This window comes from Ambystoma mexicanum, chromosome 8 (genome assembly GCF_040938575.1).
Source record: "Ambystoma mexicanum isolate Mex_15411 chromosome 8, UKY_AmexF1_1, whole genome shotgun sequence".
NCBI classification, from domain to species: domain Eukaryota; kingdom Metazoa; phylum Chordata; class Amphibia; order Caudata; family Ambystomatidae; genus Ambystoma; species Ambystoma mexicanum.
In genome coordinates, this window is record NC_090929.1 from 503,608,819 (window position 1) to 503,635,458 (window position 26,640).

The window sequence follows — 26,640 nt, forward strand, 5'->3', positions numbered from 1 at the left end:
AACATGTCCCATATGTATGAAACTTCACATTAAATTGAGGTTTGGCTTTGATGTAAGTTTCAATGTGTGTAAGAGTGTGAGAGTTGTATATTTTCATATATGTATGCAATTTACATCTCCTATATGTATCATATACATATAAAAACTGACATTAAAGCCAATACTGACTTTGATGTGAGTTTACATAGATATATTGGTTCACATGTATGAAAAGTACATTCCCTACACACACATTTACATTTCATATAAAAGATGTGCATTGATTCTGCGCAGGACATATATGCCTCCTATGCATATCAAAATTCACATTAAAGTGAGGTCTAACTTTGATGCAAGTTTTCCTATGTGTAGGAGGTGAATAGGAGTTTTACATGTTGTATTCATATGTAACTTATATCTACTATACGGCTCACATAAATATGAAAACCCACATCAAAGTCTGCCCTGGCTTTGATGTGGGCTTTCATCCATAAATGTACACGCACAAAATGTAGATCATCTACACATAGGTACACAGTTCATACAAAATATGAACATTCATTTGGCCCAGGCGCAATGTATAGATATTTCTTAAAACTTGATTAGCTCAGAATTGGCAGGATTTCAACAATTTATTTCAATGCATCAAATCCTGATAAGATATATATATATATATATATATATATATACACACACACACACACTTCTAGGGTATCCATCATACGTACTTATTTGATCATTCTATGATTTGTGTGCAACCCTAAAATAAAGAATATTTATATATTGTAAGGGTGTAGAAGGAGGCGACTGGCACACAGGTGGCATGTAAACTTTTATTATACACAATAAAGTGTAAACCTACCTCTCCCTAACTCTATAAGGGGTTTTCCTACACCAACTGAAATACTAAGGGTCCGGTCAGAATGTCCAAGAAACTGAAATGTCCACAGTCCTGTGTAAGAAATCCTACCTCTATCCCTTTCACTTATAAGCATACTACTAAGTAACAAATCTTCTTGGTCCAGAATAATGACTCCCTTCTTCAGGACAATGAAGCAAAGTTACAAAAGGGTTTCGAAACCTGAGGGAATGACTCCCTTTCCCCAGGTTACAGGTCCTTTTTCACGCACAAAACAAAGTTCCCGTTTATAATGTTGAAAACCAATAGAGTTCTCAGTTGACACTTAAAAGTTAAAGTTCCAGGTCAAAACATCAACCGCCATTATTTCCCATAGTTATCTTTTCACTATTTGATTCCTGGATTATGCCTCCCTTCTCTAGGTATCTTAGCAAAAAGCAAAGGGAAATGGCTCCCTTTCCCTGGACTCTTTTCACTTGATTCTACGATTTCACAATGCCAGGGAAATGCCTCCCTTCCCCTGGCCTTTATCAGGCTTTACTTTACACAGCTCACAATAACAGGGGGAGTGTCTCCCTTCACCTGGCCTTTGTCACTTTAGCTTCAAACACACAGTTCTTAACTTCTCTTCTTTGATTCTGGTTTACTTGGTATTTTCCCTTTACCAAGTACTGCCACGAGGAAGAAGACTCGTGCTGTGTGCAGATTTTGAGTCCACTAGGAAGGCATCTCATTTACTGGTTTGGGTCCCAGACCCCTGGTTCTCACCTTTTTACTGCTCCCTTGGCTCGATCTCCCACCAAGTACAGATGCAAGGGAGATACCCAGCTTCTCGGTGTGGGTCCTCAATTCTTGTTTCTCTCTTTATTACTTCTCTCTGGCAGACCTGGTTCACTATCTTGCCAAGTACTGCGATTATGAAGATGACTGATGTTGATCTTTGTTATTGAGTGCGAGTCCCAGACCGTCTTTCTTGGTTTCTTTCTTAGGTGTTCAGGAAATTAATTTTCTTCTCAAGGATTTCGTTTCTCACCCTGATTGGCCAGGTCAGGGTATCCCACTGCTCCCTTCTGCCCCTACCAACCGTCCCGTTCACCAACGTGCCTTTAGGGTCTTTCCTGGTAGATATTGGTGGGTCTCTGGTTTTTTGTCTTTGGTTTTGGGCTTTGTGGTCTTTCCCCCATCTCCTCCAACGTGCTGTGGTGACTCTGCAGTGTTCAGTCCCTGACAGCGAGCGCATCTCCTCTCAACCACGCTGTCCCTTAGCTTCGCCCACCTAGACTGCTGCTTCTCCCTCTGTATGGACGGTCCTTCCACGTCGAACCGATTGGGATTATCACCATAGACCTGGTAAGCCCCAGTCCTGCAGCCCCTTCTGTTCACCAACAGCTTGAGCTTTCCCCCACGCTCACAGTTCCTCCAGGGAAGGCTTCTCCCTCTTCCTGGTTTTTCCCCTTCTATTTTGTACTGGCCGTGGCCAATTGGAATTTGTGAAACACTAGACCGTTCATTCAAGTTCTCATGAGTGCTCTTTATGCTTTCCCACTTCTTCTTCGTCCCAGTAGCTAACGGATACACATCCCTTGAGGAGTTCACATTCTTCTTCGTCCCAGTACTTCCTATGCTGATAGTATGGCAAAAACATATAGGAACACTAGGAAAAGTGTTGATGGGAGGAGGGTAGGAAGATGTGTTAGGGTTAGGTGAGTTATGGGGATGCCATGTTCTCCCCAGGTTGCCGCTAATCCCATAGGGGGCTTCCCTCCCCATGAGATCCATCATCTGAGTACCACCCCCAAGGGGACTATCGGGTAGCGGCCTCATCTATCTTGCCTCATGAGAAGGGGCTCCCCCTAAGGGAGAAGTGACAACATCTGGGGATTGATCACAAAATACGTTTCAGTACATCTGTGTAGTGTAATCTCTTGGGTTATCGGTTGGGGCTAACTGTACTTATCCACTAGTCTTCTCTACTCCCTTTAGTGAAGCTAACACAGCTCCTTCGTTGCTACCCTTAGAGAGTTTGATCTATCATTTGGTTGGAGCCCTGTGTTACCCTTAGGGTGGATATTTCACACCACCCACCAGAGGGCATTGGAAAAAATCCCATCAACAGTCGGGAATGTCAATGCTAATGTTTAACCTATTATTATAAACTAAACCCAGCATAAAAAAACATTGTTGGAACCTTAACACATGCTCCCAAATTTTAAAGAAAAAATAACACCAGCAAACAGGTATAATGTACACTATGTGAGAAACCTGGTGACCAGGAAACTGCCATTCGTTTTGGATCCAGTTCCTGGGGGTGGACCAGTGCGGGAGGTTCACCTGGATGGGGGGGGCAGTCTTCAGGGAGTGGGATGCTGGATGGTGAGACGAGGTATCCCCTTCCTTGTAAGTAACACCTTTTCCTCATCCTGACAGGTAGGATATCTAGGAACTCTACTGCCCCAACCCCTTCCCCGACACAAACACTTTCTCATGGACAGCTCACTGTGAGAGAAAACAGACACAACCGAGCTGTATACCTGGCATGTCTCAACACAAGGGTCAGGCAGAGTAAATTACTGATAATTACACACACCTGACTTCCATCACGCTTCCCCACACAGATAAAGGCAGAGCACAAAAACACACTCTGAGCAAGGCAAAATGCAGCAGTTCCAAGATGGAAGTTTAATACCAGGAGAAAGACGTCAAGACCAGAAAGAGTTGCAAGGAGGAAATTGCCCTTGGCCTTTTTGGAGGAAACCCGATACTTTCACGAGCCCTGGAGAATAAGAAACATAATACCGGGAATTAAAGCTGCATAGTGTGTCCAAAGTACCCTGGGCTCTTCCGCATGGATAGCCGAGGTGGGGAGGAGCGATTGCTGCCATGGTACTGTTCTTGGCTCCCACAACAAAGCAGCACCAGTAAGGTCGGCACAGCCGGTGACTCAGAGAGACTGATAGCACACCGGCCTGTGTTAGTACCAAGGTCGCAAGTGGCAACTTTGTATAAAGAGAACCATGTGTGAGGCGTTGGCAATGAGTGACACGAGTATAATTGGGACCGAAGAAGATTGTGAACTTTGTGATTGAACTTTGGGAGGCAACGCAAGATACCATATACATAATGGTCCGGCACCACGTGGTTGCTCATTCAAAGGTCTCTGTTAGATATCCAACTGAGAGTATAAAATTGTGAACTGTGAAATCGAAGTGGTCCTGCAACAGGTCAAGCCAAACCCTGTTCACATTCAAATGTCTTCAATAGCTAATACAAAGTGTAATTAGTCCGAGCCTGGCTGAGGGAGACTAATTGTGGTAAAAGGGATCTGAGCCCCACTGAGGGGTTCCGGGGGGGGGGAGAACTGTGAGTCACCCAAGAAAAGACATATGAACTGTGGTCCGGGCCCGGCTGAGGGAGACTTATTGTGGTAAAAGGGATCTAAGCCCAACTGAGAAAAGATTGTGGTACAAAAGGGATCTGAGCCAAGCTGAGGGGGATCCAGGGTGAAGAGTGAATTGCCCTACTTGAATACTTGGAAAGGAACATTTCGTTTGTTTGATACAGCAGGCACTCTGAGTCAAAAGACTTTTGATAACTTAAGAGACTTAGGAATAGATGACCTTGACGTTTGTAATGGAACTGTGTCCTTGTGCCGAAGAAGCACAGGAGTGTGCTTTGCTCGAGTGAACCGCCTTGTCCTGTGCTGAAAACGTGGGGAAGGGAGGCCAACGGCCTGAACATCCTGACTTATGATTTTGTGAACACTTCTTTCTTTTTCATAAACATTACCCCTCACTATTTGTAACTTAGCAGGAAGGATTGGCAATAGGTTTTTTAGTATAGGCCCTTTTATTTTGACAAGGCTCCACTATGACTGCATTATCATTATTTCATGGTCGTAGCTTGCTCCGATCTTAGATTTAGGTTTATATAGGCGTTTATCATGCCCTTGATAAAGTTCTATAAACACCCATGTAATGTGGTCTCTTGTGTCAGTCTTACTTTGATACCATACCTTCCTTACAGCAAACAAAAACACAATATACCTATTAAACATTCTACAAACACATCACTTTACCAGGTTACTAAATTTACAAAAATACACTGCAGATTAAAGGATCTCAAAACATACACCCACAATCACACTGTATGCTAAATGGCAGCAAAAGATACACTTACAATCACACCTTGTATTTAATGTCGTCAACATGCACATCCACAAAATCACTAGGTCACAACAACATATGCTTATATCACCATTTCCATACCAAATTTACATCAAATGAAAAATACCATTCACATAACATGTACAAACAAGCAGTATTGAAACAAAAAGAAAATACCATGAACAAAAACACATTCACGCATTGACAACAATTCACCAAAAAGAGGCTGAATTAAGGTTTCACCAATGTTGGTTTTATTTTATGTTATGTTATGCTTAGTGTTTAACGATAGGTAAGACTTAAGATTACCAATCCTAACATTCATAGACTTCAACTTTATATAGATAGTAACCTTAACTTGTTTTGAATAGCATTCTCCACACATGTCAGTGTAGATCATGCACATTTGAATTTACAAAATGTACAATGGATGTAAAAATGTCCTCTTTCAATGTGGTGAATTAATTTTGGTATGTGTATTCCATGTGTGGCATTAAGCATAACCAAATTCTCATTATATCATCTATGAATTTCAACATGATGTGCATATGATTTATTAGAATTTACCCTGAATATCTCACTATATAATATACATTGCTTGGTAAACAATGCAGGTATTTCAGTCAGAACTCTATTCATTTCAATATATAATGTATACATTTCAATATGCATTGTAGCCATCTAAATATACAAAGAGTATCTCATTGTACAATGTATATATTGCAATACATAATGTATACACATCAAGATTGTATGTTGGTAAAGTGTTTTTATATGTCAGTCTTTAGTAGATGTCCTTCTAACTTGTGTTTTTGTGATGAATTTTGTGAATACATTTTCAATAAATTTGATGTTTAAGATAAAACTTTAGACTCAGGACCTATTTGGTACATGGACTGAGCTGTCCAAACAGAAGAAGAGAGGAGAGTGACACTCTGATTCTCTAGTTGTAGATTGTTCCTCGATTACATTAGGGCTGAATCCCTTGTCTCTCTTGGTTTAAGTTTGTCTTTGTGCGGGATGTCCTGTGAGACTTGATGTCCCAGCCACATTGAAGAAAGAGTTCTCAACAAAGGGCTGGGCTTTGTACCTACCGCTACATATGACAAATTTCAAACTCGTATAGACATAGAGAGTCTATTGCGTAAAATACATCTACGACAGTACTTCAATGACAAAACTTACGACTCCCCCACCAATGAAAGCGGATTACGGAACAAATCACAGTTTGATCCTCTGGTAAATTGCCAGACTCCAGAATCAGTAGTGTATGCAATGACAGTTTTGCATGACATCACAGCATTAGAAAAACATAAAACAACGGCGACATTCCACAATTTCAGAAATTTCAGCAATGAGGAGAAAAAAGCAGTCAAAAGTCTAGCCACCAACAATGAGAAAGTGATCCGCAAGGCTGACAAAGGTGGTACAGTCGTCTTATTAGATAGATCGGCCTACATCAGCAAGTGTAACAGGCAACCTTTTTTATGCTGAGATCACAGAAGATCCCAGAGTGAGAGTGTCTGTCCTCATCCTAGACAAATTGGAGAAAGCCTTATAGAGGGAGTGGATTTCTAAGCAGAAATTTGAGTATCTTAATGTTCAGAAACCATCTACACCGAAATGTTATACTCTTCCTAAGATTCATAAGTCTCCAATCAACCCCCCCGAGACGCTTGATAGTATCAGGAAAGGGGTCACTACTGGAACCACTATCTAAGTTTGCAGACAAATACTTGAAACCCTATGTTGCGACAATGTACTCATAAATTCAGGATACTACCGAGGTAATTAATTTGATAGAAAATCTACAGTTTAATACTGATGCACAACTACTTGCTAGCCTCGATATCGTATCTCTTTACACGTGCATTCCACAGAAAGACACACTCGATGTCCTTGAGGTCCTCCTTACTAAGAGGTCTACAGGTTCAACCCCTAACAGCTTTATTGTATAGTGTGCCGGAATGGCTCTCACAGAGAACTACTTCAGTTTCAACAGAGCACTGTACCATCAAATCCATCGAACAGCCATGGGCTCTCTGGTCAACCCTATTGCAGCTAATTTGTATGTTGAATACTTTGAGACCCAACTCATTTATCACTCCTCCAATCCATGCTTGGATAAGATTGTTCTGTGGCGTAGGTTCATTGATGACATTCTGATCATCTGGGAAGGCTCGGAAAGTTCATTTTTAGAATTTACACAATGGATGAACCGACAGAATCAGTTTTTGAAATTCACATCAATACACAGTAAAAGCGAGATCAATTTCTTGGACATTACTATCTGGATCGACCATCAAGAACAGGTCCTTAAAGTAAGACCATATCACAAACCCACGGATAGGTACGCCCTACTGAGCTTTGACAGCTGCCATCCACGACACACATGGGAGAACTGGCCCTTTGGCCAGTTCCTTAGGCTCAAACGGAACAGTTCACAGAACCAAACATTCTTATCAGAAGCTAGTCTGTTAAGTTCTAAGTTATTAATGAGACAATACCCCAAAATAATTGTGAGAAGAGCCTCAAAGGATCCATGCATAACAACAGAGAAGCGCTATTAGAATACAAAACAAGAAGCTGAAACTAACACTGAGATCGTGTTTGTCAGCATGTTCAACACTTGGTCCAATGAAATCACTAAGATTATTACAAAACATTGGCACATATTGGAAGGGGGAGATTGGCCATTGTCAGTACCTTTGTGTGGGTATAGGAGAGGATCAAATCTCAAAGAACTCTTCACAAAAAACGACATTTCACTGAAATCTAGTGTACAAAGAAGCATCACAGAACAATGTGGGATGCCCGCTTTGTCGGGCCATTCACCATTTGGCCAATGTGTCAATTGCAAATTTACTAGTCGCACCAAGGAGGTTGACCTCGGACTTAAAAGACCCTGGAGACAGACTGGTTTTGCCAATTATAACCCCACAAATATTGTGTATGCTATTTGGTGCGCATTCCAAAATTTATGTAGGCATGACTGAGCGGAAGATAAAACAACGGATCAGTGAACATCATAGTAGCATTAAGAAAAAAGTTATTGCAGCCCCCTTGGTGAATCACTCTATAGCAAGAGAACACAATAGCGATACATGAAAGTGGACTATTTTATGGCAACTGGCAAAATCCAATAATAAGGAGGCAGAAGCTAAGAAACTTTTTTACAGAGAACAATGGTTGATTTTTCTCACTAATACATCTGAGATGGGCTTAAATGAACAAATAGCATGGAACAACTGTGAGGACATGAGTGCCATCTAAAATCAGAACTTTCCAGGAATATGATAAAGTTGATGGAACATATTCTCATGTTCAGTCTAAATAGATGCAGGTAGGTCCGTATGAGTATGTAGAAATGTTACCTCCCCACCAACCATTGAGACACCATGAAACCATACTGAACGCTCCTATTGGATCCAGCAGCAAGGCTCAGAAAATGCCTGATTTCTTTTCCATGCTGCTTTTGGTTAATGAGCAGTAATTCACTATATTACGGAATGGATAACCTAACAAAATAGAAACTTTTTCGGTTTTCCGAACGTAGGACGCAAGTGTGCAAGCACACATTGTGATCACCTGTAAATATTTCCCGCAAGGTATCGCACCCAGGATTCATGACGAGACCAGAATGCAGGGTAATCCATGGCCCCTCTCCGAATAGTCTTGATACTTCAGTTAAAGCCGATCGGGAAAAGAGTGATTCACAAGTACATTCAACTGCAGTTACAACGGTTAGTAACGGACTAGTTTCCGGCATGACGCACAGCGACACACGTTAGCCTCATCACATGATCCAACCACTTGGGTACTTCTTCTTCCGCTTTGGGATTAAACAGCACAGCAAATCCGGTATTGAGGACGCAGATACTCTGCGGTCACGGGAAAACAAAAGCATTTACTTTGGTAAGTGAAGAGCGCATATGAATCGGGCACTTTTTGAAGCTAGTTGAATAGACGTTCACTACGGGCAGACACTTAGTTGTTCTTGGTATCTACTTGGCTTTTAGAGGCGCATACAGACCGTAGCAGTACTAGCGTGATAATAGCAGGCACGGATCCGAATAGCAGACCGCCGCTCACCCGCACAAGGTTCTGGCCTAACCACCAGCAGCCAACAACCACCGACGAAGGGAACCCGGCTTGACTGCAAGATAGATAAAGGTAAAAAAGTGTGCACTTTTCTCGCGCTCGGAACCAAGTGTGTAGTGTGCAACTGCAGATGTGAGAGAAGAGACAAGGCGGTCTAGAATCACCAGAGAACTACTCTGAGTTCTGCTTGGTCATTTGACTTATATCTGACAGAACTAACGTCTGCCAGGACTTTTCCGAAGTGACCCTAGTTAGAATGCATGTAATAAGGTAGAAACATACAGGTTGTCAGAACACTAGTTGACGTTTAAACAAGAAGTTGATTGTTTTTTGTTGTTTATTTTTCCTCTCTCCCAGAAATCTTGGTCTACATATGAGACCCCTGAACCGATACGTGTGAAAGGGAACTGAACATTGCCTTTTCAACACGGTAAGCCTAACGTGGGTATATAAATTACACCCCGTAGGTGGGTGGCAATAAACCACAGACAAATATGCTGATTGCTACCTCTCTTTTTTCTCTCTTTTCTCTCCCCCTCTTCCGTTTAGGTTTGGACCTTGTATCTACCACTCAGTTTATGTGTGGTGTTGATAATCTTTTTTGATTTTTCACTGACATTGGAAGGCATTTTAGTAGTTTTTGACTACTCAAAAAATTGTAGTTGGTTCCCCTGAGGAAGTCCACAGTGATTAGTGTTACCTGATGTGAGATGGACGAAACATGTTGGTTTAAGTACACCGTAAAGAGTGCGTTACATTTTCATATTAAGTTGAATATTTATCCCCAAAAGCAGATAAAGGGGAAACCATCTCTTTGACTTTGTGAAGTCCAGCAAGGCATCCTTGAACAGAAGAGCAGCCTGGCTCTGCTAACCAACACACAACTTTTTTTGCACTTTCTTGTGTTTTGCATATAACTATTGTACTGTAAGGTTTTTTTGACAACACACCATTGTTGGTTTGTAAATTTGTATAAGAAGGGTGTTTTGTGAATATTTTTTTATGTATTTCTCTTGCAGTAGGGGTGTATTTTAGAAAGCAATTTTTTTTACTAAAAAGCTGTTGTATGTTGGTAAAGTGTTTTTATATGTCAGTCTTTGCTAGATGTCCTTTTAACTTGTGTTTTTGTGATGAATTTTGTGAATACATTTTCAATAAATTTGATATTCAAGATAAAACTTTAGACTCAGGACCTATTTGGTACATGGACTGTGCTATCCAAACAGAACAAGAGGGGAGAGAGTGACACTCGGATTCTCTAGTTGTAGATTGTCCCTCGATTGCATTAGGGCCGAATCCTGGTGTCTTTAATTAGCGCACCTTGTCTCTCTTGGTTTAAGTTTGCACATCAATATGCTGCATATGCACATTTCAGCATGCAATATATATGTCTCAGTGTCCTGTATATAGTGTCCTGCAAAATATGAATGTATGTGCCTCTATATACAGTATGCATATCGCAATATGCAATGCATGTATCTCTGGGTGCAGTGTACTTATTTCAGTATGTAATGCATGCATCTCAATATATGTATGTATCAGGTAAAACTATATATCGCTCACTGATTACTGAACTCCTTGCTGGCCAGAATTCGATTGGTCATTCATGGTACTGCCAATTCCAGAAGGTCGTGCAGAGAAGAGGACTTGCGTTGTTCTCTGGAATGAAACAGCTGGCTGCACCAAAGTGGGAAACGCATCTACTCCAGTCCGAGGAAGTAGTACACACTCCATTGAAGACTTACTGCGATAGCAACAAAAGCACAGGGCCTAGCACCAACTGCACGGAAGTGCGCACTACATGTGAGAAGGGGGTGGTGCTACAGCGGTATTTTGGAATCTCTCGCTGCTCTGGCACAACTACAGGGAAAACAGAGAGTTTACATTGGCCACATGAATCAGGTAAACAAGGAAGCCAATGGGAAGGAGTGGACAGGAAGTACAGGGGAAGTTAGGGTTTAAAGGGGTATTAAAGCCCAGCAAGCAAAAGAGATGATGAAGGTTTTTTGGGTGAGGTCAGGTGGGACGGAGGTGGGCTGACAGCAAACAAGACAATCTACCCAAATCTTATCCCAGGGCCTGTCAGGATAGGATACCACCTAGGGGACCTTAGAGGGGACATGGAGGCCCAATCATCACTTTGACCAAGGGATCATGCTGGAAAGAATTTGTTACAAAGAAAAAACAGTTGCAACTGCTAAGCCTTTGACAGCCTTACCTTGCTAACTAGCTCCACCCGAAGGCAGTCAGAGTAATACAGACTCTCGTGGTCTGGGCTGAAAGTGACAGTCAGTTCCTGGCTTTTTTCTGGATCAATAGTTCCCTCTATTGGAGATACGCTGAATACACTTAACCCACTGTAATTCTGTGTACCTAGGGGGAAGATATGGTAGATTTAAAGCTCAGATAATTTTTCCGTACCACTTTTTTAATTACATTCATTTAAGATGAAAAACAAAAAAAACGGTTTGCTGCTAAGCGATGCATTTACATTTCAGAGATTGAAGGCATGTCCCTTTTTATGCACACTCCAGAATAAATTCCCGCTAGGGAAATAGGCCAGGAGATGCAAGGATAACAAGGTTTAATTTTACATAATACAAATATCAGCAAAGGACTCTGCTGCTCAAGAGCACTCTAACTCTTACAGTCACAAACATGGGCTTAAAAACCCCAAACGCGTCATACATATGGTACAAAATGGGTTCCACTGATTGGAGGCACCCTACACATGAGCCTGCTCTGTAGGGGATGCCAGGCAGTAATTGGTTGATTCTCCCCCCCAATCTAGATCCATGTGGGTCAGCTGGGCTCATCCTCGCGGTGAAGGTCGGGTTGCACATTAATACATTGTTGCTCTCTAAACTAAACATGCTAAGCCTGAATATTATCTCATTGTGGCAGGTACCTCTGGTGGCACAGGAAATGCTGCCAGGGGGAAGGGAGGATAAAATACAATCATGCTGACCCACACATTCAGGGCTTCATTGATACCGCAGTTCCCGCACTCAAGGTCTCCACCCTGGGGTTTGATCTTCAATTTATCCCACCCGGTACCTCGTGTTACAAGGGATATGTGGTGCTGCTAGGTAGAAATACAGCCGTGCATGCTGAGATCGTTTGAAGACACTTGATGGGGGTTAGAACCTGGGGGTCGCATGCTTGTCAAGGAATACAAAGGTGTGGGGGTCATGTCAGTGGTGTGGGGCTGGCTACGGCCTGGCTGGGTGGGGGTTAGAGGCCTAATGACAGTTTAGTGGAGATGAATGGACGCATTGGGGAGCCTGGTGTTGTCTCACGCTCCTGTAGGGCACATTCTGTTGGAAGATACTAAATATTCGTAACACTGAAGGGACCAGGGGGATGTGGACTTCCGTGGGAACACAGCTCTTGCAAAGCCAGTGTGTTATACAGAAATTGGGTCTTGTGAACCAGGAACATGAACAGCACAAGCCTGCACCTTATCCCTTCTGTGCCTAACACAAAATGGAGTCGAGGGCTATGAGGTTTTCTAGTGCCAAGCATCTACTTCTAAGCACTGAAGGGCCCTTACAGGTTGCCCGATAATGCGGATTGCCCCCCCCTTGTATGTTATATCACCTCATATGGTGGTCACCTTATTTGGAAGCGCCTAGGGGAGTGGCATAGGCTCATTTCATCCCAACAAGATTCTAAAGAGCAGTTTAGGATGGGATATAGGTGGTCAATTCCCAATATGTCAGGCTTATCATACTGGACAGTGCATAAGTGGCCAAAGAAAATGACAGGGTTGTGAGAAGAACATTTCTGGGCTGTTTATTTATAAACAATTAAGAACGGGAGGCTGTTTTAATAATTACCCATATCATTGCTGAGTCGGCATCTCTGGGTTGAGGTCTGGAGGCCAAAGTTATGGCCGTGTACAGGTTTCAGAAACACATTCTTTCAAATCATATTATATTCAGTTCAGGGAGGCACATTCGTGTTTAGTTCAAGAGAGCAATTTCAAAGTATTAAAAAGAAGCCATACAGGGCCCATCTTGAGCATTGCGTCCTGTTCTGGAGGGCTCATCTGGAGTTATGTGAACAGCCCTGGAGTTTATATTTTCAGAACGTAAAAGGTAAATAGAAGATAATCCAGATAATTGAGACCAATTAATTCACCTTTTGGACTATATTATCCACGGAGAAAAGGTCGGCGACACAGGTATAAAAGGAACATTCTAAAACATAAATAGATAATGCACAGCACAAGAGACTGTATTTTTCATTCCAATGGTACTTCTAGAACTAGGTCATATGTGAAAAGGGGGAGTGATGGGCGGAACGAAAATGTCTTACAGAAGGACACAGACACCAATATAGGGAACCCAACTACTTCCCACCCACCAGCCTTACCTGCTCAATTTGGTGTCTGGAGGTCGTGGTGAGCTAAGACAGGCCCTTCCTGCCCTCCATGATGCATCACAGGTGATAGTAGAACACAGAGAGACAGTATCACTCCATTAATGTGCAGCAGAAAATAAAGAGGACGAAAATGCTTAATTATTTACTGCACATTTGAACGCAATTATATATGGGGGGGGGTGTTTTAGGGTAATACATAGTGTGAGAGGGGTGTGTGGGGCACAGGGTGTCTCCCCCACATATGATTGCATTGAAATGTGCAAAAAGAAAAAAAGAAAAAAAATAGTTTGCCATTTTCATCTTCAGTATTACATTTTCGCAGTTATCACAAAGATACAGAGAGACACATGAGGAAGCCAAGAAAGAACAGATTTTGGAGAAAAGCTGAAAAAAAACAGAAGATGTTCTGATAAGTGTAACCTCCTCTGAGGGGCTGCAGAGAGGATGGATGTCAAAGAAAAATAAGGAATCCAACAAAGACTGCTGGCCCGGCTCAATGGAAGGTGGTAAGGAAGATGGGGAACGAGAAGAGGTGAGAAACCGGGAATCCAGGAGAAAGGAAATGGACACGAAATCCAGTAGGCTACAAAAGGAGAAAACAAGAGAAAAGGCCTTGTGGGAGAATACCAGGGCAGTATCTGCTTGCAGGAAACACAGAGGGATGACACTCCTTCCTTCAGCATCGTGACATCATCACGGTGCATATCGAGACAGGGGGATGCATCATCCTTTGAAGCAAATAATGACAAGCAACTAACTTTTTTTAACAAGGACATGTGAAAGCTCAGGCTGATTCTGCTGCTAGAACGCAGCAATCGAAGGCGATGTGTGACTGGATTGATCTTTCTGGTTATCTCAAAGGGACCATAGAACTTGGGAGCCAACTTTGTTGGTGTGAGATTTCTCTAAAATATTTCAATGGCAACCAAACCTTGTCACCCAAATGCTAGTCAGGTTCTTGCAAACAACATTTACCTGCTGACTCTTTCATTCTTTGTTGGGTGTCTCTCAGGAGTTCTAGGGCTTACTTATGTCCTTCTTGAAATTTTTGAAAATGGGCTTGTGCAGATAGCATGGTGACATCTCTCTTGACCTCCACGGGAAACGGTTGTGGGTGGTATCCAGAGGTGTTGTAAGAAGCATGGTTATGTAGGGCACTATGGCTACTGCTGTTGTACATGAATTAGGCCACTGGGAGTAAGATGAGCCAATTGTCCTGTGTTGCAGATGCGAAAAAACAAATGCACTGTTTTAATTTTGGTTTAAGCGGTCTGTGGAGCCATTAGTCTGAAGATGATAACCGGAAGACAACAGTCACTTGACCCCAACTAAGGTACAGAGGGCAGTCCAGAAATGGGAGATATACTGAGAGCGATAATCAGTACTGATGGAATCAGGAAACCCATGTAGTTGGACTATGAACCTCATTATGAGTAACCCGGTCTGGAAAAATGCTGGTCATTCCAGCACTGGCATTTTTTCCAGACCGGCTTACTCCGAGTCTGCTGCTAGGGTCAGTGAACAAACGCCAGGCCTTTTCTGCCGGTAGTTCAGGCCCCTACCGGCAGAAAAACCGCGGAAGCACTGTTAACAACGGTGCCGTTGCTTCAGTGTTCCCATTCCCATAGTGTTCCATGGGACTGCCTGGGAATGGGAACTCACCGTTCCGCCGCAGCCTGTAATATCTAGGTATTACCGGAGGAAACGGTAAGCCGAAGGGCCAGTAGGCTGATGGTGCTGGCAATCTTGTAATGAGGCCCTATGTCTCTTAAGAACACCTGGACCATCTCATCTGAAGCAGGTATCTTTAATAGGGGTGTGAAATGGCCTAGCTTGATAAAGAGGTCCAAGGTTACCATAAATTTGCGAGGGGGCATAGATCAACTACCAATTCAATCGATAAGTCTCTCCAGGGATCAGTGGGTAGTAGCTGAGGTGGACATAACTTGCCTATGGGTAGGCACCAGGGCCTCTTGTTTTAGGTTGGGCGAGCTGTGACGTATTCTCGCATATCTGTTTGTGCTGTTGGTCACCAGAAGTAGAGTTTCAATAGATCCCAGGATGGGAGGAATCTACAATGTCCTGTGTGATGAATCGCGGGATTCCATCACTTCTTCAAATGCGTTGTATTTCCCTGTGAGGCTAGGGAGGTGAGCCGGCTATGCAATATCCTCCCTGGGGGTAGAGGCAAGCCGGACCTCACCGGGAGAGACTCGCCCCTCTGGGGACAAGGACTCATGAGGAACTCCCTAAGCAGCATATCACTAACCCACCTTCAAAAACATCTAGTGAAGAAAGAGATGAAGAACAAACACTGTAATTATATCTGTGAAGGAAAACATATATGGTAGAGATGGAGAAAACCACTGGAAGAATACAGAGTATGAATCAAACAGAGAAGAACTTTGACACTACGCCGGGGAAGTCCCACAACAGTGTCACAAAACTTAGCGGTGGAGTATTGGTAGAGAGAGAACCAGCAATGTTTGCACAAGCTGGCAGAGATAAACTGAAGGAAACTTAGACGTGCAGAGTACGATGCGAGAAAGAAGCCTAAGTGCAGTTTACGACGCACAGTGTTGGAAAGGAGTGGAGACGCGAGAAACCGAAGTGGACACAAGGTCGCCTGAGCATGAGCGAGAGAAAAATGGTGCTGTGACCGCAAGCAAGTCATGGTACACCGGGATGTCTGTGAACAACGCTGATACCACTTCCACTGAGGTATCACAGAGAAAACTGCCTGCAGAAAGAACGGAGAAACCGTATGTGACAATAGAGAAGAAACAAGAAGTCAACCGGGCAAGAGGAGAGGGTCCCAGCCTGTTAGGAAACCCAGTGATGTTATCCCTGAACAATCCAGGTAACGAGGAAAGCGGGAGACTAGAAATCATTACTAGAATGCTCATGCTTGTACCAGTCAAGACAAAGTGTCAAGAGTACATGAGGAGAGTGAAAATCATTACTGGAACGCTCATACTGAACTCAGTCGAGATAAACTATCAAGAATAAATTAAGAGAGTGAGAATCATTACTAAAATGCTCCTACTCATCCCAGTCCAGATAAAGCGTCAAGATTTAGTGAAGCCACCGAGGATCATTATTGGATCACTCATACTCGTTACAGACGAGATATAATATTGAGAGTGAATGAAGGACAAGAGAATCAATACTGGAACCCTCAAATTCATCCCAGTCAAGATAAAGAGTGGACATTAAATAAAGGAAAAATGTTAAATCTGAATGTAGAAAAAGGAATAAACTTGTCCCATGAAAGGAGAGGGACAATCACAAATAGAAGAAAACAAGAAGAGAACAAGAAGGAAAGTAAGAGGAGCCAAGTGAAAGAGATGGTTGAAACCTTGAAGAACCCACTATCATAAATGTGTGATTTCATAAAAGGAGTTACCAAGAACTACCGAAAGATACTCTACTGATCTTAATTTGGTATAAAACAACATAACAGGAGTACAGAGTCATTATCCAGTGCTTTTCTTGTTCTAGGAGTTGTAGGGTAAGGATAGGTTAGTTTGGACAGTGGGCTGGTCCTTGATTTTGACTCTCACTGATGACTGACAAGCAGCTTAGTTCGTTTTGTTAGGTAGGGAACACCCTTGGCATTGGGAAAGATAGGAGTTTTCACCTTTCTTCTTCTGACCCACCACACCTGCCATGGGTGACGAAAGTGCACGTTGCTGTAGGTTGGGTGTAGGGATCTAAAGACCTTTGTCCTTAAACCCATGTCCTTGATGTTGTTCACAACCGCTAAGGATGGGGCTTCTGTTTCCTTGAGATTGTGCTTCCTTCACTCGTTCAAAAAATACTTCGGCTGTGTAGACAAAACATTTGCCTTTCAGTATTCTTCCTGGATACACCAGTTCATCACCATCTAAGCTGTCTCTTCTGGAAAGGGCAGCCATAAAAAGATTGGCAGCATTCAGAATGTAGGAGGAAAGAAATCGTATTGGGCAAAGAACTATCCACATCAGTCTTGGTGGCTGTTGGTACATTTGCAGTTCTGTATATTTAGGTGTTCGGAACAGATCTCAAATGGGTGCTGTGCCTCAATAAGAAACTGTCTCCATTCTTTAAATGTACATTTTATAGCCAACAGCTTTTTTTTAAAATACAAAGTAGTATTTCTCTGAATTCCGTGAGTAGTAGGCCAATGGGTGTTCCAACCAGTCTACGTGGACTTGTTTCCGTAACGCACCTAACGCAGCATTAGAGGCTTCTGCCACAATGATTACATTCTTTAAAGTAGCTGGCTGTTTTAGGATCTCTGCAGTGGAAAATTACCTCTTGAGTTCCAGAAAAGCCTGATTAGCTTCTTGAGACCAACTCTTCTGTACTTCCTTTTGACAGCTCTGTAAGGGTCAAGGCCAATGAGGAGAAGTTGGAAATGAACTCCCAATAGAAATTCGCCATGCCCGGGAAGCAGTGCTTAACAGTGGCTGTGGCATGTATGGGTCATTGTAGCACAGCGTCCACCTTATGGTTATCAATGGAAATCCTGTTCATGTGACAGCAATAAACCTAAGTAGAGAACGGTGGGTACATCAAATTGTCATTGTTCATGTTTAACCAATAAGTGATTAATCTTTAACCTTCTCAAGACCTACTTGACATCTTCGGTATGTTGAGCTATTGTCCTGGACAATACTTGGATATCATCCAAAGAGATCAGAAAAAAACTTGGTCCATAAACTTCTGGCATATGGATTGAGTGCTGCTGAGGCCAAAAGGCACCACTTTGTATTCGAATTGCCCAAATGGAGTATGGAAAGCTGTATTTCATTTGTTACCTGTCTGGATTCAAATGAGGTGGTAGGCCCCCCTAAGGTAAAGCCTGGTAAAAATGACCGCCCCTAGCGACAGGAGATACTTGTCTCGTACCGTAATCTTGTGTAGCCCCTGAAGTCAAGGGAGAGTCATAATTCCTTAGGGTCTATTTTTTGGGACAAAAAATAAGGAGGTTCCCTCCAGGGGAATTGGACCCATTGATGATGCTGTTCCGCATATTCATGTCAAGATACTCCGTCAGTGCTTTCTTCTCTGCCTACGAGTGTGTACATTAGTACAAAGGGAACAGAGGATCCAGGACTCAGATTTTTGCCAGTCGTCAGGTCTGTGTGGGGGTAGAACCCATTCTTTGGAATCCAGGAATATCTAAGTAAAGTCATGATATTTGCACACAACATTAAGTATGTAGAATGTAGGCAAGTTGGGGAAGGGTGATACCATAGTAGGAGGGATGAAAAGCAATGTTCGCTGCAGTATACCGAAACCTAGGAACATGGTTTCAGCAGCCGGGTTGATGCAAGGGTTACAAGCCATAAACCACTGTATTCCGAGGATTATGGGGGAATGACCAGTGGTTATAATATTGGAGGTGAGTTCTTCCTTATGTGCAGTCACCGTTATGATCACTGTCTCAGTTTATTCCACTACGGGAACAGAAATCAAGTGTCTCCCGACACTTCTACCACAATGATAGTTTACTCTTTCTGTATTTTCTTAATCTGATGAGCATGAGCCCATTGTGAATCCAAGAAGATACCAGCAGCCCTTTAGTCGACTATGACCGGTAACTTTCAAGGGCTTCCTTGAGAATGAGTTATTTCTACCAATAGCATTAGGAGTCGATTATCTTTGCTGATTGCATGATTCATTTATTTATTTAAATGTATTTAATAATTTTTTTTTTTTAAACACGCCTTATACCATACTTTAGTTCGCTTTCTAAGCACAGTTCTGGGATTCAAACCGCTGTTGCTCTGCGTGGTCTTGCTTCCAAGACCAGCACGTTGTCCTTGTGCCCAGAGTCAGGTCTTGTTTTTCCTCCCATTCTTCTGGCCCTTTCAGGTAGCGGCAGATGGTGTTTCCCGAACGACAAGGAGGTACAATCGGGCATTCCCTCACAAAATAGGCCTCCGAAGTACACTACATGCATAATCCTTGCTGTCTCCTGCATCTACGTTCTTTACTTTTAAGGGGACATCGCATAGTGCCCAGCTGCATGGGTGTTGTTTCGTTGTTGCCTCTTCTGGAGTCTCAAATGTTTATCGTGATGGGGAACCGTTGTAGTGCAATGCCGGACTTTCTTCCTTTCAGACTTCAGTTCTTGGAGTCGGCAGTCTAATAGTAAAACTAATGTTATTAGCTCAGACAAGGAGGCGGGCCGGATACCCATGCCAGTTCATCCTTACGAGCCTCCAACAGACCTCTCTGGAAAATGGTAAACTGTTCATCTTCCTGCCAGCCAGACTCAGCTGCCAATTGTTAGAATTTAGTTATGTAGTACATCATGTCCAGGCTGCTTTGATGGAAATCCAACAATGGATGTATAAGATAATTCCGGTCTTCTGAACATTTATTTAAATGAAAAGGTTTCATTTCGGTATTGTGAAAAGTTATTCTAAAACTCCATAGAGATTGTGGGCCTCATTCCGAGATTGGAGGTAGTCTCCAATAACGGTACTGAGTCCGCCCTGGTTCAATGGGGAATTACCGGTCTATTCCGACCTTTGCGGGACCAGTAAATCCCCATTGAAAATGGCAATCCCATTCCCATTTGAGCCCCCATAGGGCTCAATGGGAATGGGGAGGGCGCAAATAACGGCCCGGCGCATGCCAAGGCCGTTATTGTCAGGATTAGTCCTGCGAATACTAAGGCAGCGAATATGGCAAGGGAAATGTGCACATAGGAACAACGACTCATGTATGCTAGAAGCCTGGAGGGCAAACAGAGTGTGATATTAAACCCAATAGGTGAAAAGGGATGTGGGGTAAGCACCTGACCGCGAGGAAAGTCGGCAAGCGCCTTACCCCCAATTGCTGTTACAGGTACTGACAGCGCTAAACCCACGTGGAGGGCAAGCAATGACAGAATCTGTGAACTAACACTCTGATGGTATCAAATAAGGGAACTAAAGAACTGTACTCACAAGGACGAGAATCAACCTCTTGAATGTCAGCTAGCCCAGGAATCCTGTTGATGAACTGGGACCCCAAGAGGCTAGAACAGCAATGGGAGAAGTAGGAAGGTTCAGAGGGCACGAGCTGTAGGTTGCCAGGGAGAGGTAGACTGTAGAACAGGGGGCCCAAGAGGACAAGGGCTGAAGGCAGCCGGAGCGAGGCAGGCTGCCGGGCAGGGAGCCCAGAGGACAAGGGCGGAGGCTGGAATGCAGCAGAGCGTGATCCGCTGTTAGGTGGGGAGCCCGACAGGGCAAGGGTGAAGGCTGGAAGGCAGCCGAGAGTGATCCGCTGCAGAAAACTAAATACCTAAGTTGAAATAGTGATAACATATAGTGAGGAAAACATAAGCATTCACACAGGAGCTAGCTAACAACCGCACACCACACCTAAAATCAAATGGGAATATAAATGCAGAAGTGCTAAGGAAAACCTGGAATGGATCCCAAAAGAAGTAAGGATCAGGAGCAGGGAAAAAGCTAAATAACCAATGCAAACTTCTCCCTATCCTTCCAAGGAAAAGACAGGAAGCTAAAGAGGAAGGCTAAGGCATACGGGTTAACAGCAGCAAAGGACAGAGTCAAAGAAATACCAACTGGGCTGCATTTGAAAAGGGAAAGCACTGAGAAATGCTGCCTGTAAACAGAGGAAGGAAAAAAGGGAAACAAAGGTGCAGAAATCAATTAGAGCATGAATCAGAGATTCAGGGCGGAGGGAACAAGAAAACAGGAACCAGGACCTAGGTAAAAGGGCAAGGAACAGTGAACAAGGGACTAGTCAAAAACAGGAACACTGCAAACGATGACCAGCGCTGGACTGAAGTGAGACTGTGGCTTTTAAAGCTGCTAAACGAGCACACGCCTCAGGTGTGCTGACTGCTGCACCTGCAGCCACAGGTGTTGCTTATCCTCCACCCAACCTAGTCCTGCAAGGGTGGAGGTGGAGCAGGGGGCCAGGCATTCTGGGAAACACAGTCATTTGGTTAAAGAAGCATGCTGGCTGCCAAAGACCTGGAATGGATCCGGAAGGGAAGTAGTTTGGAAAATAGGGATTTTGCGCTCCCAATTCATTACAGCACTGTGGCATTAGGTTCGGAGGAAATGTCCAGCAAGGAATAAGCCCCAAAACATGCCCCCAAGTGGCGGGAACGGGAGCGAAGGGAGCGAGTCGTGACAGTATACCCCCTCCTACGGCCCTCTTCGGGTGCCCGCCACCCGCACGAGACTTCTTCTTTCCATGATGGGAGTGCTTTTTCTTTGGAGGTGGCACTGATGGAAATGGTGGCTTGCGGGCAAAGGCAGATGGGCTTCCATGATAGGAGTGCTTTGTCTTTGGAAGTGATACTGCTGGAATCGATGGCTTCTGGTGAGGAAGAGACTCATGGTTTGAAGAAAGGCATGAAGGACTTGCAAGACCTGAAGCAAAGTTGAAAGGTCCAGGAAGCTCAGTCACTGGGAGTGGACCCTTGTAAGTCTTTGAGGAGGGAGGCAGGCTGGTGCAACTTGCCTTAGACAATGGTAGAAGTTCTGTCAGCCTTTCTGCCGAGAGCGCACATGCGGAAGGTAAGGAAGTTGCTGGCTTCAGGAAATGTTCATGTTCAGCCATTAGAGAAGGTGGCGGCTGAGGTAGAGGTTCAGATCTTTTTCTGTCATCCATCTGGGAAAAGGCTTGGGGTTGAAAAAGATTAAGGTTTGACTGCACATATTCTACGCCTTGGATGCCTGGAAGTCCCATGGGTTGTACGAGGCTGGTGCTCCTGGTGACAGTCGTGTAGCCACTTTGTTGCACGTTGGATACAACAGCAGGGACGTTTGGCATACTGATAGGAGTGATAGACACAGTACTTGGTATTTCAGGCACACTCGCAGAAGGAGCAATAACAGACACATCTTGAACTGCAGCAGTCATTCCCTTCCTTTGGCTACTAGCACCCAACTGGTGCTTCTTGGCGGAATTCTGTTGCACAAGTTCTGTAGGTAATACGCCGGTCTGCACCACCCCCTGTGCACACCCAGGTGAGTGGTTCTGACTCACCACTTGGTCCAGCTTGATGACTCTGAAGCGGGAGCTGGCAAAAGTCTCAAAATCTGATGCTGCATCTTTTGGAGGCTCTGATGCTAAAGTGAAGCAGTTGGGAGAATCGTCTTGTGGAAAAGGCTGGCATTCTGATGCTCCTCCTGAAGCAAAAGAAAGGCATTCTAAACGTTCATCGACAGTAAATGTTTGGGATTCAGGAGGACTGTCTGGAGCAGTAGAAAATACAGCAGGATCTGATGGTGTAGACAGGTATACCTCTGATGTTGGAAGCGAAGCTAAGCAGGATACCGGTGTATCATGAACTGAAGGCAAACAAGCAATAGACTCTGGAACTGAAGACATGCACATATGATGGACTACCGGAGGCTCTCTGGCTGAAGGATGATCTTCTGGATGAGTCACTGTAGACAGGCAGGCCAGAGGAAGCTTTGAAGCGGAAGGCATGCAAGTTGGAGCCATCTCGGTAGCTGAATCCAAACATGTCAGGGTCTTTGGGACTAACCCCGTGCATGGTGGAGGCTCTTGATGAAATGTCAGACATGGCAGTGGTTCATTGGTTGAAGACACGTGTACCAAAGATGACTGCAGGGCTGTGGATTGGATCATCGAAGAGTCAATGGTTGTAGGAGGACACACAGAAGTCTCAGAAGTTGATAGACACATTAGTGGCTCAGGAATGGAGGGCACCTTTAGGGCATTAGACTCCTTGGCTCCAGTAACCAAGGACTGAACTGTACCCTTGCAGTCCTTTTCTTTAGTGGGTGACACAGAGTCTCTTTCTTTGTGGAAGTAAAAATCAACCAGTGGAATCACCATAGTAAAGTCTCTGTTAATCAGGATTTCGTCAATTGTCCATTCCTCTGTCTTAGCTTCTGAAAGAGGCAGATTAACAATCAACAGTTCAGGATTCGCCTGCTGGTCTTTTGGTTCTGTATACTGTGGAATGAGTTCATCAGAACATGCAATCTGTACAGTCTCTGACTGTTTGTATTGATCAGAATTGGCAGAAGGAAGAGTGAACCCAGAGGTAAGATTGTCTTCCACATCAGCTTTAAACTCTACTTCAGTCTCAGCAGCTGTATCAAGAGCAGGACCTAAGCCTAGTGTAGTGACTGAATCTGTGTATGCCACCTTTGTGTATTGTGTTTGGAGATCAGAAGCTTGTATGTGTGCTAGCTCAGAATTATGACAGTCTGCTACACAGGAAACTTTAAGTAAAGGAGTGGCTTGTAAATCTTCAGCTAACTGCAATCCCTGATAATCAGCAGAACAATTGTTAGAAACTGTGCCCAGGTTGAGCGCTGTGCTAGAAGAAAGACTTTCACTTCCAATAAATCTAACATATTGGCAATTATCATGATTTACCAAAGTCTCTGCACTCAGGGGCTGAACTGTGTTCACTTCATCAACATCAATGGATAAAGTCTGAGGTGTATTCAGGAATGCGTGCAAGATCTTATTCTCCTCTTGTAAAGAAATGAATTCTTGTGTTAACTCCTCAAGCTTGGCTCTTAGTATGCCCTGCATTAACTGTACATCACTATCAGTAGGCACAGGGGGAGGCATCGTAGCATCAGGGCTGGATCCTGCACTAGCAATCTGGATGTGCACCGATTGTGCACTGTCCTCTACTGCTTTCAGGTTCTGAGATTTATACTTTCTCATACTAACTTGGTCTGTGTTACCCTTAAGCAAACTATTGACCTTAGACCTCTTGACATTAGGGACTACCGTATGTACTTGTGCAAAGAAGTATTTGGACTGAGGGTAGAAAACAGAAGTTATGCAAGGAACCCCTCCATTCTTTATGTTTGTACCATGAAACTGTTCTATCTGAGGTGAAGCACAACTGAAATCATGGGTTTCAACAACCGAGGTACTCTTGTCTAATAAGTCTGACAGTGTGTTGTTTTCTACGGTTAAGGCTTGCGCTGACATAGAATCGGGATCAGAACAAAAGATCGAACTAGGATCAGGCAATGTAGGATGAGCCATCCTATGGGAAAAGTACTCTGCTCGTAAATGCCCATTCGTGACAAGGAGTTCATTTAAACCAAGACTAGTGATTTGATTGTCACAGGTAAATGTAGGGGAAGCTTTCTGTACAAACTTGTTAGAGGCCTTGCTGCCTTTCTTTCTTAAACTTGCCATATTCAATGGGAATTTTGGGCTGGTCATTCTGTCAGGATTAGTCCTGCGAATACTAAGGCAGCGAATATGGCAAGGGAAATGTGCACATAGGAACAACGACTCATGTATGCTAGAAGCCTGGAGGGCAAACAGAGTGTGATATTAAACCCAATAGGTGAAAAGGGATGTGGGGTAAGCACCTGACCGCGAGGAAAGTCGGCAAGCGCCTTACCCCCAATTGCTGTTACAGGTACTGACAGCGCTAAACCCACGTGGAGGGCAAGCAATGACAGAATCTGTGAACTAACACTCTGATGGTATCAAATAAGGGAACTAAAGAACTGTACTCACAAGGACGAGAATCAACCTCTTGAATGTCAGCTAGCCCAGGAATCCTGTTGATGAACTGGGACCCCAAGAGGCTAGAACAGCAATGGGAGAAGTAGGAAGGTTCAGAGGGCACGAGCTGTAGGTTGCCAGGGAGAGGTAGACTGTAGAACAGGGGGCCCAAGAGGACAAGGGCTGAAGGCAGCCGGAGCGAGGCAGGCTGCCGGGCAGGGAGCCCAGAGGACAAGGGCGGAGGCTGGAATGCAGCAGAGCGTGATCCGCTGTTAGGTGGGGAGCCCGACAGGGCAAGGGTGAAGGCTGGAAGGCAGCCGAGAGTGATCCGCTGCAGAAAACTAAATACCTAAGTTGAAATAGTGATAACATATAGTGAGGAAAACATAAGCATTCACACAGGAGCTAGCTAACAACCGCACACCACACCTAAAATCAAATGGGAATATAAATGCAGAAGTGCTAAGGAAAACCTGGAATGGATCCCAAAAGAAGTAAGGATCAGGAGCAGGGAAAAAGCTAAATAACCAATGCAAACTTCTCCCTATCCTTCCAAGGAAAAGACAGGAAGCTAAAGAGGAAGGCTAAGGCATACGGGTTAACAGCAGCAAAGGACAGAGTCAAAGAAATACCAACTGGGCTGCATTTGAAAAGGGAAAGCACTGAGAAATGCTGCCTGTAAACAGAGGAAGGAAAAAAGGGAAACAAAGGTGCAGAAATCAATTAGAGCATGAATCAGAGATTCAGGGCGGAGGGAACAAGAAAACAGGAACCAGGACCTAGGTAAAAGGGCAAGGAACAGTGAACAAGGGACTAGTCAAAAACAGGAACACTGCAAACGATGACCAGCGCTGGACTGAAGTGAGACTGTGGCTTTTAAAGCTGCTAAACGAGCACACGCCTCAGGTGTGCTGACTGCTGCACCTGCAGCCACAGGTGTTGCTTATCCTCCACCCAACCTAGTCCTGCAAGGGTGGAGGTGGAGCAGGGGGCCAGGCATTCTGGGAAACACAGTCATTTGGTTAAAGAAGCATGCTGGCTGCCAAAGACCTGGAATGGATCCGGAAGGGAAGTAGTTTGGAAAATAGGGATTTTGCGCTCCCAATTCATTACAGCACTGTGGCATTAGGTTCGGAGGAAATGTCCAGCAAGGAATAAGCCCCAAAACATGCCCCCAAGTGGCGGGAACGGGAGCGAAGGGAGCGAGTCGTGACAGTTATTTGCGCCCTGGTCCCCTAACGGGAACAGTAAGGTACGTTTGGTCCGAAATAGGGCGCAAAGGGATTACCGGCACCAGTGTCCTTACCGGTGCGTCGGAATGAGGCCCTTTGTCTTAACCTTAACTATGCCTTGCACAAACACAAAGGCTATATATATATATATATATATATATATATATATATATATATATATATATATATATATATATATATATATATATATATATATATACAATGAAAAAACTTTGTTAAAGGGACGTTATGGTTAAGTTGCACTAATAAAAACCTATGAAATTCAGTAAAGAAACGTTGTTAAAAGGAAGTTATGGTTACAAGTAAAATCGAAAAACCCCTGAAATTCGTCAGTTATGGTAAGCTATGGTAATGAAGTATGTAGTTCATTACACATTTCCCGATAATCCCTGATACGTTTTTGCCAACATTACATTCACAA

At 43.8% G+C, this 26,640-nt stretch overlaps 1 protein-coding gene across 3 annotated transcripts in view; it reads right to left on the bottom strand.

Moving 5' to 3' along the window:
* CFAP74 (cilia and flagella associated protein 74) overlaps nucleotides 1-26,640 on the bottom strand; it is a 2,332,202-nt gene that overhangs the window by 244,670 nt on the left and 2,060,892 nt on the right. For all 3 annotated transcript variants that reach the window (XM_069610170.1, XM_069610172.1, XM_069610171.1), the window contains exon 36: nucleotides 11,321-11,475. In XM_069610170.1, the coding sequence (XP_069466271.1) occupies nucleotides 11,321-11,475 (155 nt within the window). The remainder of the gene's footprint in view (nucleotides 1-11,320; nucleotides 11,476-26,640) is intronic.